Source organism: Uranotaenia lowii, chromosome 1, assembly GCF_029784155.1.
Source record: "Uranotaenia lowii strain MFRU-FL chromosome 1, ASM2978415v1, whole genome shotgun sequence".
In the NCBI taxonomy this organism is placed as follows: domain Eukaryota; kingdom Metazoa; phylum Arthropoda; class Insecta; order Diptera; family Culicidae; genus Uranotaenia; species Uranotaenia lowii.
In genome coordinates, this window is record NC_073691.1 from 176,605,084 (window position 1) to 176,621,124 (window position 16,041).

Sequence of the window (16,041 nt, forward strand, 5' to 3'; positions counted from 1 at the left end):
TCAGCCAGGAGCATCGTTGCGTATATGAGGGAGATTCATCAGGTACTGGCCAGGGGCAAATCCGAAGCACTGAGCGGGTGAATTTCGCTTGTACGGATTCGATTCTATTAACCCAATTGTCATGACTAGGGCACCAGATGATAGCCGCCGATTCAAGGTGCGAGCGAACTAATGCACAGTACAAAGTCCGTAGGCAGCGTAGGTTCGTAAATTCTCTGGTCGTTCGCAGAATAAAACCTAAATTGCGGTTCGCCTTGGCAATGACATGATTCAGATGATATTCAAACGTCATTTTTGAGTCCAACAGTACACCTAAATCTTTTATAACGGAAACTCGTTCAAGCGTGGAGTTCTTCAAAGTGTAATTCCAAACCAACGGACTCTTTTTCCGCGTAAAGCTGATGGTATTGCATTTCACCACACTGACCGTTAAGCAATTCAGATCGCACCACTCCATAAATTTGTTTAAAATTTGTTGCAACTCCAAACAGTCGGTATAATTTTCAATCTTCCGATAAATTTTGAGGTCATCAGCATACAGCATTCTGCAGCCCGACGGGAGGGCGTATGTAACGTCATTGTAATAGATACAGAATAAGAGAGGTCCGATATTGCTACCTTGAGGTACTCCGGAGCTATTCTGGAACACAAAAGACTCAGCATTTCCCAGTCGCACAGTAAGAAAACGATTCGTGAGAAATGATTCGAACCAAATCACGAGTCCGTCTCCAAGCCCAAGCTTTTTCAATTTCGCTAGGAGTAAACGGTGGTCAATGCGATCAAAGGCAGCCTTGAGGTCAGTATATACTGTGTCGACTTGACCTCCTTTGTCCATGGTACGGATGCAAAATGAAGCAAACTCCAGTAAATTTGTATTTGTCGAACGTCCAGGGTAAAAGCCGTGTTGATCGAAAGAAATGTACGACTTGGCAGCGGTGAAAAGTCTCTGTGACATCAAAATTTCCAATACCTTTGAACAGGAACAAAGGGAAGTGATTCCTCTGTAATTCAGTATGTCATGCTTGTTGCCTTTCTTGTAAACTGGAAACATATATGACCTTTCCATGCACTTGGAAATTTATCAGAGTGAATAGACAGGTTGAAGATTGTCAAGAGAGGCTTCCACAGGGCATCAAGGCATTTTTTTAGAACGTTGGACGGAATTCCATCAGGACCAACAGAAGTTGACGATTTAAGCTTTGATATAGCAGCTTTAATTTCGTCTTCCGAGAAGTCAATGGTCATTAAATTGAACATACTGCTGGGAACGTTCTGAAGGGCTTCAACGATGGCAGGTGACGAGGCGTGCGATGTACTGAATACGCTGGCAAAATGTTCAGCAAAAAGGTTACAAGTCTGCTCTAAGTTGGACGATTTATGCTCGCCCAGATACATCTCCGATGGAAACCCAGTTTCTTTTCGCTTCTCATTGACGAAGGACCAAAAACGTTTCGGGTTGTGCTTTAACGTATTTTGCAAGCGCTCGACGTGTTGAGCATACCGGAAACGATTGTAGCGCTTGTAGTTGCTGCTTGCAATATTGAATCTGCGTTTATTAACCATATTTTTAGCACGTGACAAGCGTCTTATTGCGGCTGCTCTTATGCGTTTCAGCATACGCAAATGGGCATCAGACCAGGGTGGTTTACGAACAGGTCGCTTCATCGGTACGTGTTCTCCAAACGACTCGTGCAATGTAGTGGTAAAGAAGTCCACAGCAAGATCAACATCAGTAGCATTTTCAATATACGACCAGTTTGTGTGCAGCAATATTTCGGATATTTGCGTGAAATCAGCTTTGTGAAAATTTAGTGAGCATGTATCAGTTGTGCTTTCAAACGGAGTGAAACCAGGGTAGGTCAGGGTGACGAGTAGGGGTGGGTGATGATAATCCACTTCAATTAGCGGTTCCATTGGGGTTGAAACAATGCAACTATCTCCATCCAGCTCGTTCACGAAGACTAAGTCGAGTGTGCGACCACGAGAGTTGGTGACTAGATTCATCTGTCGATTACCCAGAAGATCCATCGCATCTAGGAGAGCCGAAGAACAGGTGCTGAATGCCGAAGTTGCCGGGTCAGGGTATGCAAAATTTGCAGAGGTATTTAACCAGTTCAGAAGCGGCTGATTATAATCACCAAGCAAGATGTGTCGATCGTTGGGACGTAAACAATCAGCTACAGCGGCCGCTGAGTTGAGATGAGCATCAAAAATCGACGGATTGACAGCATCATTTGGACTGATATAAATAACGCCTATGTACATTTTCTGCTCGCCCGTCTCGATAGTCACCCACAGATGTTCAATGCTTTGGTCAATCCCAGTGAGATCAGTGAGAGGGGAAGACGTAAGACGGTTGGACACAGCAACAAGAACACCACCACCTCTTCTTAGACCAGTGCTGACAGGATCACGATCGCGACGATAAACGTTGTATTGATGACCAAACAGCTGGACCGAAGTAATCTCGTCGTTCAACCACGTTTCAGTGAGCACGATGACATCATATTCGGAATCCGAAACTGCCAAAAACAGTTCCTCAATTTTGGTGCGTAAACCTCTAACATTCTGGTAGTACAACCGCAGAGTTGAGCTGGAATGTGGACAACAATCAAAGGGCGAAGATGCCTGATCATTAGAGCATAAAACATACCTGCAGTGGCAGGTTGGAAGGCCCCTTCACTAGTGTTACACACAGGGCCCAAGCGACTACGATAGCTACGACATTCTCTGGATACCGGCTCGCCTGTGGTAACAGATCGGGGACCTTCCAAAATGCCGTAAAAGATGCGCTCGGGATCAGAAGTTGCAGAAAAACGATGATTCATATTCAATTGTCGATATCCGTCAATCCGTTCCTTTGATCGGGGGTTTCGATGCTCAGAGGATTCCAAGGTTTGTTGGGCACGTTCCTTCCAGAGTTGCGAAAATCGTTTTTTGGTAGGCTCACAAACTCACGGACCTTCATACTTTGCGGCCACGATGAAAGCAGAAGAGCCTTATCCTTCAACTCAATATCCACACCAATTTTGTAAGAAACAAACGAATATCTAGAGTCGTCGACATTTCTTGGGACAAGTCGGAAAGCTTCGATATCGTTTGTTGTGTTTAAACACCGTTTCGTTATTTTCACAACATCATCGTCGGTGATTTTTGGATTGAATCCACTAAGATAAATCCAAAATCGAGGTGGTGGTAACGCAGCAGCAATGGGGCATGTCAGAAGCAAATCGCTCAGATCGATGTCACTGGTCCCGTTGGAAGTAGATGATCGCGGAACAAGGTCTACTTCAACAGGCTCGCCATTAGGACCGCAACGTCTTTTGCGAGAACGAATTGCGCGGCTCCGTTTATCAGGGTTCGAAGGAGTCTCACCAGATAGCTGAGGCTAGGTTACGTTTGGGGGGCGATCAAATTTGGCCAAAATAGCTTCATGATTTTCCCCTATTTGCTTTTGCAATGCATTCACGAGATCGGATAATTCTTCGACTTTCTTGCGAAGCTCGATAACCTCATTAGGGGGGCGCCGAATAGTATCATCCAAGAATGCATGCAAAGTTCGATTTGCAAACAGCTTTCTGCAATCAACACAAAGCCAAAGTGCCTTATGGGTGCTGAACAGCTGTTGTATGCTGCTTCGGTTTGCGTCACAACACTCCTGCTGTACGTGAAAATATTTTTCACAGCAAGAGCATTGCGCGGGTTCGATATTCAAAATATCTTTTTCGCATTTACCACATCGGGGTTTCATTATGGCTGCAACCTACTGTACGGAGTGCGTTACTCAGCTGAGAAGGCAGATGGCGACAATGAAGTGATGTTGGGTTTCAGCGGCAGATGGCGACGATGTATTCACGGTGGGAGTCTTCTCTAAACTGCACGAATGTTGTACGTCAAAATTCGAGCAGTGGTTCGGCAGAACAATAACAAACAACGATACCACGGATATACCGTATTTGCGAAGGTTAAAATAACTTGACCGGTACACTGGTGTCACTACACTCCGCAAGGTCCTTGTGCGCGATCACGAATGCTATCGATTAGTGCAGAACTTGAACGATAAGAACTTTTAAAACGTCCGGAATATACTGTTGAAATGCACGGTGGAATCAAAACAATTCGAACAGTAAACAGTAAGTAATCCAATAGATTGATCCAATAGATCAATGTCAAGGTAACCTTGGCCAAAACTACATACATTGCTGCCAGCAATATTTACACGATAGAGTACCGCGTCTAAGGAATAATGATTGAACATGAGACGGGAAAATATGCGAATAAAATACCGACTCAAGTTCAACCTATTAAACCAGGGTTTAAGACTTACCTTTGGGTTAATGGAAAGGAACCACCGACCCAACTCATCCTCGTCCCATTTTTGCTGCCAGTTGAAAAGAGAGTTTCTTCGAACCAAAAAGTAAAATTCGTTGAAGACGATTTCACGTTGGTATGTGTCACCTTCCATTGCACCCGCCTTTGCCAGTGAATCTGCCTTCTCATTGCCCACTATTGAACAATATGAGGGGACCCAAGCAACGGCAGCGTTTTGATAAAGGACTCAAAATATCCCGTATCTTCTCAAGGAAGTACGATGAATGGTTTCCGGGCTTTATTAAACGAAAAGCCTCAACAGAGCTGACAATCTCCGTTACAATATAGTAGTGTTAAACAGGCAGTGTTCGGCACGAAAGCGCTAATCCGCTATTCGCTAGTTAGTCCGCTAACTTTTTGTTAGCGGTTTAATTTTGCCGCTAAGTTTGCATTGGTTTAGCGCATTTAAAAGTTCCGCTATTGTTTGGTTCCGCTAAGTGAAGATCGCTAACTTCCATATATTTGTATCATTCTTTCGAATTCTTAGTGATAGAATAAACTTTTTTTCATTAATCAAGTCAAAGTGACATTGTGCATCATTCTGATTGCTTAATTAGATTCATTGGAGGAAAGCGTGCTAGAGTTAGAGAAAAGATGTATTTAGTATCATTTTTCTCTCTTTAAGCACTTTTTTAGGAACTTTTACAGAGGAAGATAACAATAAAAGGTGTTAAACAGTATAAAACTATTTACAGCATCTCTTCATCAGCATTTGTTTTCAAGTGGTTGAGCTATTTACTTTTCACAATACAGTTTTTTAGACATTTTACAGATCAGACATATAAAAATAAGATAAAATCACTATTGTAGCCTTCGTTCTAAGTTCAAATAGAAATTGTATAAATGTTCACGTTTGACAATGCTTCTGCAAATTTGAAAAAGAGGAAAACAGGTTAAAGATTTTAAATGAGGATTCTGTAAAATAATGCCAAAACAAAGCAAATGAATAACACAAAATAATATTTGCAACAAAAATGCATACAATCTACTTTGCACAAAACCGATAAATCGAGAGCATTTTTAACCAAAATTTAAATTAAAAAAAAGAAAGATATAGCTCCCATTTTCCATTTTGTTCTTTTGCTCTTTCTTTAATTGTTCGAAAATCGTTTGTTTTTATTTATAGAACACAGAGACTCGTTAAAACTCCTATCTTTGGCATTTTTGGTTTTGTTCATAAAATTAGAAAATACGATCAATTTATCTAATTTTAAATTAAATACATGAAACTTCATTAATTCCCCCTTGGGGAAAAATCGAAAGGGGGAAGTGCCTGACTAAAGAAAAATTTGATATTTTTTCCGGCCTTCATGTTGGTAAACAGTTAGCGATTAGCGATTAGCGCTTTAAGCTTAAAGCGATAACTTTTTTGGCACATTTAGCGTATTTAATTAGCGATCGCTAACTTTGTTTGAGTTAGCGATTTAATTAGCGGCGCTAATTTTTTAGTTAGCGATGCCGAACACTGTAAACAGGTCGTGAGGCCACGTTGTCCAGTGCCCAATGAATAGCTGCTTATTCAGCGATATACACTGAGCATGGACATTGCAGGCTATAATAGGCACTGGATACTTGGTTGAACACTCCAAACTCGGTACACTCGTCAATTAGAGAGCCATCAGTGAAGTAAAGGGTGATACGGTCAAAATTTTGGCAGACTTTCCTCAACGGTGATTGGAGGGTTAACGGTTGCAAATTTGTTTGGTATTTTGGGAGAAGTTGCTTTTGCGCGCTTCCGAGAGTTTCCTACAAAGAAGACAGGGTGTTCATCATCAGCTGTGTCTGTATCTTCATGATCAACTGACAACACAGAAAATACGTCACTGGACTGAGATTGGGTCGGTGGAGAAGCGCTCTTTAGTATGGCGGCGTAAGAATGTTTGGAACGTTCTTTCAAAGAGCGCTTCTGCTTGTCCCAGCTACCGTTAAATGCCTCGCACAACGAGATATCATGAGGTGAGCCCCCGCAATAAACGCATTTCTGCTCTATTGCTGAGCATGCTGTTTTCCCATGATTCTCCCCACAAAGAGGGCATGGGACGCAGTGTGACCCAATTTGATGCAATTTTTGCACTGCGTTGCGCGAGGCACATAAAGACGAACAAGAAGTCTTAAAATTCCATCATTCAAGACGTAGTGAGGGAGAGAGGTGCCCGCGAAGGTCACACGAAACGAGCCTGAAGGAGAATACTTTTTGACTCCATTAACGACGTTGGCAGTTTTGAGTTGACAATCCAAGATTTCGACCGGAGTCGAATCAAGACTTTTAAACTTACCGACGTCGTGGGTCTTAACATATTCCGCCTCCAGACTCGTTTCAGTTATAACACCCTCGATCTCTACGTCTCGAGACAGAATGTACAGCTGGTACTCTAATTTGAAAAAAATACTGACAAGAATTCCATTTGCAGCCTTCCAATTGGTCACAACAATGCGCAATTTGTTCGGTCTTACCTTAGTGATACTGGTTACGGAGTCCCAACTCGCCAGATCTTTTGTAATCTGAACCACATTTAAGCTTTTTCCGTTTTCTTTGGGGCCGGATAAAAACAACCCAAGGCCCACAAAAAGTTGAACTATCAGGATATGTTCGGAGCCGGGTTGTTCTACTCTCAGTTGGTGATGATGTGGATTCACTCTCTATCAGAGAAATATGAGCATTTGAAGGACCAGCTTCAGCCGACTCCTCCGGAAGCTCCTTGATGTTCCCATCATCCTCAACTGGGTTTAACCTCTCGCCTTCGTTCATATTTTAAAGCGGAAATACAAATGTCTCCCGCTCCAGAAATGAAAACGAAGAACACAATGAATAATATTATATACAGAGAAAATTTAGAAAAAGGACAGTGAAAAATGAATGAGAGAAAATTCACAAACTTGTAATCACTTTAAGCTTCTCGAGTCGTCCAGACGCGTGATAGACCTCGTTGATAGGAGCAGGCTTTGGCAAAACGGCGGCAACCGGTATTCCTTCGTTGATTGAAGATGGCCTTGATATTGAAACGTCAACAAGGGATTTCCGGGCGAGCTCCTCAATGAATTCGTTATTCGGTTACCGCAAACAGAACCGGATTAATCGGATGGTCTCCCGCAAGGTATCCAAATCCAGAATAATAGGGTGACACAATTGCTGCTCTGCTGACGATCTTGGTGCCGATTGTGATGGCAAAACAAATTGATGCTTCTGTCCAGATGTCGGGACCGCACTCTTGGGCTTGTGGGGTAATACAGTTGGCCAACCTCCACTGCTGGATGAATTCGGCAATTGACGACCGAATTGGAACTTGACTTTGATTTAGAACCTCGATAGCACGAAAAAAGCAGCGAAAAACAAACCACATCCGCACTCTCCGAGCTACTGGGATGCAAAGTACCGAACAATTTTAAATAATTTTTTTTTCGCTGATGGCAAGCAATGCATTGCCTCCGCCACGCAGTATTTTTTATTCACTTTGAGCAAGTTCACTCGTGTTGAGGGAAATTGGTAGCAATTTTGACACTTGCATCACATTCTGAAAGTTTAACCATGCAAAAATGTTTTTAAGATCTTTGGGCGTTGTATTTTTTTACAGCACTGCTTCTATTCCAGTCGTATGTGAAAGAAATGCTGCTATTTCTGCATCAAAGCATGCGAGAATACAACACGTGTTGTAAAAACTCTTGAAGACCACAGATCTTGAAATGTTTTCGCATGATAAAGTTTTCAAAATGTGCTAAAAGTGTTAAAATTTCTACCACTTTCTCTCAATACCAGTGAACTTGCTCTTAGATAGAAGAAAACAAGAATATTGTCGTGGAGTATATACTATGTATATACAGGCATGCACGGGATCATATGATATGCATTATTCTTCAACTTTTTCTATCACGTTTAACGGAACAAAAGATCTTGGGTCTTCTTGACGTAAAAAATAAGTCGGGTCTTTTATTTGCTTTTGTGGTAAGAAATTTTAATTACAGTAAAATTTCCCATACGAGTGATCTGTTTTCCAGTAGGCACTTCAGAAGCGTAGGACTTTCACTGGCAATCTAACTTTCTTGTTTTTCTTTTAAACATGGTGCCACTATTTTATGTTAACGAAATCCGAATCTTGAATTTGTTTCATAAAGTAACTGTTCTGGAACGAGAAGATCTAATTGAACCACCCTAAGCTTCAAAAAGGACCTAGTAAAAGCATCGCCATGCTGCTGGCTTTAACGGCAATTATGCGCGCCAAAAAGAACCATCGGGTATCATCGGTACCGAACCTCTTTTCCCGACCAGCCATACTAGAGTAAGTATCACAAGTAAGCTACCAGAGTTGCCTGTGTAAGGGGCCCAAAATGGGCAGAGTCCGAGGTCAGATTGGCCAGTTAGTGTATTGTGTCAGAAGTCCACTTAGAATTAGTAGAATGTTAAAGTAAGAAATACAGTCCACTTTGTAGTGTTGTGAATGATTCAGTTTAGTTAATTTTTATCGAGAAATATCTGATGCTATCCCTGAAGCCGTCAGGGGCATTCCTGAACAGTAACAAAAAAAACAACTGATATGTTTAACATAGAAGTGACAACATGTTTTTTCTTAATTTTATATCCGTTGGTGTTGTATATTATTCATGTTAAAAATCTATCAGAGATGATCCATTAATTTCATTTTTTTTATTACATTCTAAAATCTTCTATCTATATATATAAAAAGTAATTTCCGTTTGTTTGTTCGTTTGTATGTTTGTCTTCAATAGGCTCAGCTGCCTTAAGAGCTAGAGAGCTGAAATTTGGCATGGGTGCTCATTAGGACCAGGAATGATGAAAAATGTTTTTAGATTTTCGGATGACCCCTTTTGAAGGCGGTCGTCCATACAACAACGGTTTTATTCCCCCGAACCAAAAGTCATGGCACCCATTTTTTGAACCGACTTTCGTTTCCGTTCGTTTCGTTGGCGGGATTATTTTCACCATCACCATAGGCAGGCTATTAGAAACGACCATCCAGAGCTCACATGTACTGGATAGCAAATCAAAGCTTGCTCAGCATTAAAAATTTGAAAGTAAAAATTTTGGCGGGTGTTTTTTGTACCTTCTACTGTTCAAAGCACATGCTACCGGTACGAGATATTTGGATGCAATTATAAGCCTACATTTTGATTGGAAAATTAAACTAGCCTGTAGGAATATATTGACTTGAATAGTAGTGGCTTTCAAAGTGCTCTTTACCGCCGCTGGGGGGCTTTGAGGATCAACGATTTTTATATTTTTGGAATTCCTCATAGAGAAAGAAATTTTTTTTAGATTCAGAGTTATAAGTTCAAGGCTGTGATTTTAACGCTCCAATTGGAATGTTAATGGGGGATTAGAAAAATGATAAGATAATTAAATTTGAGGTTTTGAGTTTTATACAATTTGATTTCACTGGCCAATTTCTAACTTTTGAGTTATCATTGAATGGGATGTTTGTGTCCATGAAAAAAACAGAACTAAAAAAAACCTTTTTCATAATATAAAAATGGTGTTTTCGGGATGATTTGCTTTCGATAACTTCTAAAAGCTATTCGTTGAACTTTCAACATTTAAGGTAAACTAATAATAAAACAGGGCGAAATTGAAAAGCGAAAAAAAATACTCACATGCAATTGAAAACATGCAAAGTGAGTTTTCAACATGCTTCAACAAAGTTCGGAGGTTTTTTTTAAGAAATTTCTAATTAAATGAAACTTAAATACACCATTTTACAGGGAGATCATCCATATTGAAAAGTGGGATAATCTTCAACAGATATTTTCATTAGATAGGGGATGGAAATAATAAAAAAGCAGTTTAATCTTTTGAAGATAAAACTATTCAGCCAAATCTATTCAAGCTTCCTGAAAAATGATGGTTGTAAAAAATGTTTTTCATGAAAGGATGAAGGATTGGGATGAAAATTTGTACACGAGAGTTTTGAGGCAATCAATTTCAGGTATTGAATTTAGTGTAAGGGGCCGGCAAAAGGTGGGCGTCCATATTAACGTTTCAATATTTTTGCAATATCGTCGTTACCATACATCGGATTGGGATGAAAATTGGCACACGGTAGTTTTCAGGGACGGACAATCGATTATAGATGTCATATGTTTTGCCAGAGGTCTACGACAGGAGTCGTCCATTAGTTTTTTACTGCTTTTAGCAATATTGACGTTACTATGCAATAGATTTCCTTGAAAGTTTGCGCACGGAAGTTTTGAGGGAAGGAAATTAATTTCAGATATCAAAGATTGTATAAGAGGCCACCGAAAGGGGTTTAACTTTTTGGCAATAATTGCGTTGTTATGAAACTGTCGAGTCGAAATTCATACACGGGGTTTTTTGGCACGTTCAATTGATTTCTGATTTAAAATTTAGTAGCAGACGACAGAAAAGTGAACGTCCAATATTTTTGCAATAATAACAACAATGATTATGGAAGTGCATCTGGAAAATGCTTGACAATTGGCGTATTTATACAACAAGTTGAAAGCGAAACGGAGTTCGTATGGGATCAGCTAGTTATAAATAAAAATTTAAAGTAATGTTAAAAGAAAAAAAAACGTTTTTTTCATTGTTTTTCATCAATCATTTGTAAAAAAATTATTACCATTTCTTTCGATTCAGTTCAAGTAGAATTAGAAATCTAAAATGAGAGTTTGAAATTCAAGAGAAAATTCATGACAATATAGATCCAAAAGCTCCATACCTTAAAATCAAATCGAGACAAGTTAACTGTTGTACTTTGCGACCCGTTTAAATCCACCTACGGGTGCTCCTTTTGCCCCTAGCTAGTGAGTTTAAGCGAAAAAGAACTGTTCCAAAAATGAATTCAATTATACATATAGTAGACTCACCATTATTTCTATAATTGGTTCTAAATAGTTGCACGAATTACAAGTTGCACAAACCATCTTGGGTTGGATCCTAGATTAACAAACGCTGCAAGTCACACACCGATAATCGCCTTCCTGCCACAGATAATAATGATTATCTAAACCACCAACCAATCCAGAGACTATCCAACAACTTCCTCCTCCGCTTTGCTATAACTATTGCTATAGCTATTAGTTGTACCTAGTTACCTGTATATCTCTTCTCGTTATCGTCAACTAAAATCATCTCAATGAAGATGCTTCGAGTCTAGTCATCTGGATGTAGATTTATCAAGTGATTTCGTTTCAGCACTGTTGATCAAGTTAATCCGGGGTGCTTTGCTCTAATTGACTTTCGTTGAGCTGACACAGAGTGACTTTTCCAAGCTGCTACCTATAAATCTAGGGAGGATAAGTTTCAGGCACGAGGTTAATCCCATCACATGCGTTGCACGTTCTGATGAAATGTGAATATTATTCCTGGTATTTTAAAGATACTGTAGCGTCGAAAAGAAAGCCACTCAGTTGAGAAACAAAATTTGAAACGAATCCATTAGAAACCTTTGCCTGCAAATTGCGTGATTCACGAAAAGTTTGACTTCTGATCCCTCGGCTGAAGAGCCATCGCCTGGTCGTTCTCTTAATTGAGGCCGTAAATGCTCCTTTATTAGAAATTTCACCGAAAAGCGATAACAGCACCCAAGAAATGCTCCCATTATCGAGTCTCATTAGCAAAACGACTTTTAACCCATCATTCCCATTTTTTTTTCAATTTCTCCGAAAATTGTTTCAAATAGTCGGAAAAAATGGGTTAGCTTAGAAAGAACTAAAAATTATTGTTATTTTTTAACTACATGAAACGAAGGAGTAAACCATTATCCGACCTAAAAATAATTAAACGGCATATCAATTATCAAAAAAAAAATCAACTTGATCATGGGAACCCATTCGTTAAAAGTTTCCATCCAAACTGAGCGACTTTAGAACAGGAGCTTGACATGTCTGAAATCGAATCACACCATATCCAATCAAAAGTTTGTTCATTTTTTTTCTGTTTCACTCGGAATCAACCTCTCATCTAAATGAGCAATTTAATTGAACGACGATGAGACCGAATGATAAAATTTGATATTCCCATCACAGTAGTGGTCGGCAACCTGTGGCGCTTTGAACGTGAAGCTGTGGCTCTCTAACTCTAAAGTCTGTTTCACATAGAATCTGATCGCATCTTTTCATTTACTGTAGCGCCCCTAGTTGTCACATCGCGAATCTATTGACCGTGTTTTGATCCGGATGGTTTGTTTACTTAGAGCACCTGCAACGGTTCAGGTCTAAATATTGGTTTTAGGTATACCAGTTTTAGCAAAATTTTAAATTTTGGAATCGGCTAAAACACGCGCTCCCCACCGGTGTGATAGCAAATTTAAAACGGGTACACTTTTATTGCAGACACTCAATAATTGAAAAGAAAAAACTCATTTTAATTGAAAAATTGCTTAGTTTTGAGTTTTACACCGTCTTAATTGTACCAGGATTTCATTACCTTAAAGTCTTTTTAATAAAGTTTGTTCGAAACAAGTAGAAATGGATTGACGATTGAATACCTTTCTTTTTCCAAATGACTTCGACCGATTTCTTCCAGGCCGTAACGAGCCCCCATGTCGAGCTTTGTCTAATTTGACTAGTTTCAGCTTGCTTCATTGACAACGACCTGACTAGTTTCGACCAAAACTTTGGCTCATTGAACAACTACCAGTTGGCAGAAACCAGTTGAAACCGATTTTTATCTATGATTGAACGAAGCTTAAAAAGCCAAAATGCCTATACGCAGCGAGAAAAAAAGCTTAATTGAAACAAAAAAAACCTTTTTCTTTAAAAAATTGACTCATTTTGGGGTGTTGATTCCAAATATTAATTTAGTTTACCAGTTCTTGTTTATAGGTAAAAATTCATTAAACATATTTGTGCTTTTGTTTGGGCAAACTAAACAGATTGACAAACATGCTCCTTTTATGTATTCTTAAGTAGAATTTTCATGATTATCAGTAGTTTGTAATGTAGCAGACGGCTTTTTAGCCAGAAATTGAAAGGAATTTTTTCTAAGAATCATGTCAGTTTAGTCAATGTTATCGATCAATATATCATATTTCATGGTTTTTATATTAAAATGGTGAAATATGATGGATTATAAATATTGTTAATAACTTTTGACAAAAACCGGTCATTACACGGATATTCAATTTTTTAAATTTTTTTTAAAAGTTTATTGTTGTTTTGCAATAATTTCATTAGAATGTTTCTGTTATTGAAAATGAAAGTTCATATAACGTTTGAACTCGAGAAACGCTGACTGGGCTCACTAATTCGTTGAGGCCAAAAGCTATTTATTGAAATATGAAGTCAAGAATAGTTTGACATGAATTATTTATACATGATACATGGTTTTTGTTAACATGTTTTCTCAATTTGTGTTACGTATTGACCGGTTTTGGCGAGAAAAAACATTCAAATAACTTCTCAAAAAGAAACAATTATTACACCCAATGCTACCCAAACATGTGTGAAAATAATCATCATTGGCTAAAATTTTCTCACCGTGAGCCCCAAACGTCTAAATCGGTCTGTCGTATATTTTGAAATCCTGTTCCAAATTTGCTTGAATTTGGAACAAAGGCGTATAACTGTTGGGAATTTTGAAATCGATAACTGTGCTAAAACAGCTATTTACGCCACCGGTGCCAGCCGAAATGTTTTAGCGTGGTCGAAAACCGTGTTTTGCACCTACCGTTGGGACAGCCCTTAGTGGTGAAAATTTCATCAAGATTGAAGCAGTCAGTCAAAAGTTATCGACGCGTCGATGGAAGGCGAGAGAAAATTCTGCACACTCACGTAGAGAAACCGACGTGGTCAGGGGTAAAGATCGCGAAATTCCTGAAATATCCAAAATCGACTGAAAATTCGGTGCTGCAACGTAACCGGGAGACCCTTACGGTGGATCGAGCAAAACAAACCAGGCGTAAAAGTGGAACATATGACCGGAAGCTGCGAGCAAGATAATTCGATCAGTTCACAATAATCCTAGAATCTCCTTGCGTGATTTGACGAAAAAGTTAAAGACGAACCACAGTACAGCTCGACGAATTTGTTTGCGAGATGGCTAGCGGTCGTATCATGCAAGCAAACACCCCAACAGGATGCTGAAACAAAACCTGGTTGCCAAAACCAGGGCGAGGAAGTTGTACGAGAAAGTGTTGACCAAGTACAACAGATGCATTTTGATGGACGACGAAACTTACGTCAAAATGGATTTTGGACAAATACGCGGTAACAAATTGTACCTTGCGAAGCGTAAAGGGAATTTTGTGGGTAGATTCAAGTTTGCTTTCGCAGATAAATTTGCTCGTAAGTTGATGATTTGGCAAGGGATCTGTAGTTGTGGGAAGAAGACTAAGATTTTCATCACTAGGGTCACAATGAATGGAAATGTTTACAAAGAAGAATGTCTCCAGAAGAGGGTTTTGCCATTCATTTGGTTCCACAAAGGTCCGATGAAGTTCTGGCCGGACCTGGAAAGCTGCCACTACAGCCGGGATGTCGTTAAGTGGTACAAGGAGAACAAGATCGATTTTGATGAATAAAGAATCAATCCACCAATCTGTCCGGATTTTCGTCCCATCGAGAAATAATGGGCAATAGTTAAGGGCAAACTGAAGAAATGTGGCAGAACCATGAAAAAAATTGCTCAAATGGAAAAGTGGTGGAACAAGATGGCGAATGAGGTTACCAGCAGTACTGTGCAGAAAATGATGGGTGGTATCACAAAATAAATTCGAAAATTCATCCGAAAAGTTGACGAATGATTTTTATGTATTTTTTTCCTTAAAGTGACATAAAAACCTTACAAAATGACATTTTTACTTTTGTTGTACGTTATTTCTTTGCAGAGAAATGATCTATTTTATCCGACCAGATTCTATGTGAAACAGACTTTATGCTCAATAATAAAAATATTTAAGAAAAATATTGAAACTGCTAATAATTGGATGAAAACAGACACGACATGTTTTCCCGTTTGAAAGGTGCGCCAAATTACATCTTCAATACCCCTTAAAAACATTCCACGGAGGAAAGAAAAAGTTTTTTTTCGTAGAAATTTAAATTTCCTTCAAGTTATGCGAAAAATGAAAGAGAGCCCTTATCATATCCCCCAAAGGAAGACAGAGAGGATCTCAACAATCCAAAGAAATTTTTCTCGTATCCAAAATCCCTATGTTCGATTTGTTCTGTAGGATTAGCGAAAAAAATTGAAAGGCCCCCTCCTCACTAGAAGAAGGGAGATGACCCAAATGATCGTAGAAACATTTATCGTACCCAAATATCCTCCCATGCCAGATATGGAACTATTTACATTATTAGCTCTCCAATTATTCGAACATGTTTCTTTTATTCGGGAGACTCCCTGTCCCTTCTAAAGAGTTTCACGTAAATCAGATCAGATACAGACAGACAAAATTCATTAATCTATACTTGTGTAGATTTCTACAAAAAAAAGGAAAAAAATCATAACTATACAATAGGGTGCACCAAAAATGGGGCTATGTTTCGAACTGCTGGAAGTATCAAATTTCAGTATAGGGGGAAGTGTTCCTAAATGCGCATGTTGGGTAATATGCGCATACAGCCGATAGACGATATGGCTAGAGATTCATCATATCTAATCTGTGCAGTTTGAGGGTAATACGCTTTTAACACATGGCAAGGAAAAATTAAATTGTTGTATAAAGTCGAAAAAATTTAAAAATTCAAACAAGATTT

At 39.2% G+C, this 16,041-nt stretch overlaps 1 protein-coding gene across 1 annotated transcript; it reads right to left on the minus strand.

The window, feature by feature from the left end:
- LOC129738174 (uncharacterized) lies at positions 1-7,120 on the minus strand. Its single transcript, XM_055729366.1, has 4 exons — positions 6,982-7,120; positions 6,563-6,743; positions 1,180-2,593; positions 1-69 (listed from the first exon to the last, which is right to left on the minus strand). Exons 1-4 carry the CDS (start codon positions 7,118-7,120, stop codon positions 1-3), a joined length of 1,803 nt encoding a protein of 600 aa, XP_055585341.1.
- Positions 7,121-16,041: the final 8,921 nt, after the last annotated feature.

Coding starts and splice junctions, on each gene's coding strand:
- LOC129738174 (XM_055729366.1), bottom strand. CDS start 7,120: ATGAACGAAGGCGAGAGGTTAAACCCAGTTGAGGATGATGGGAACATC. Junction 2,594..6,562: donor GTCGTTAATGGAGTCAAAAA/GTATTCTCCTTC, acceptor TCCACATTCCAG/CTCAACTCTGCGGTTGTACT. Junction 70..1,179: donor AGCTTAAATCGTCAACTTCT/GTTGGTCCTGAT, acceptor TCACCCGCTCAG/TGCTTCGGATTTGCCCCTGG.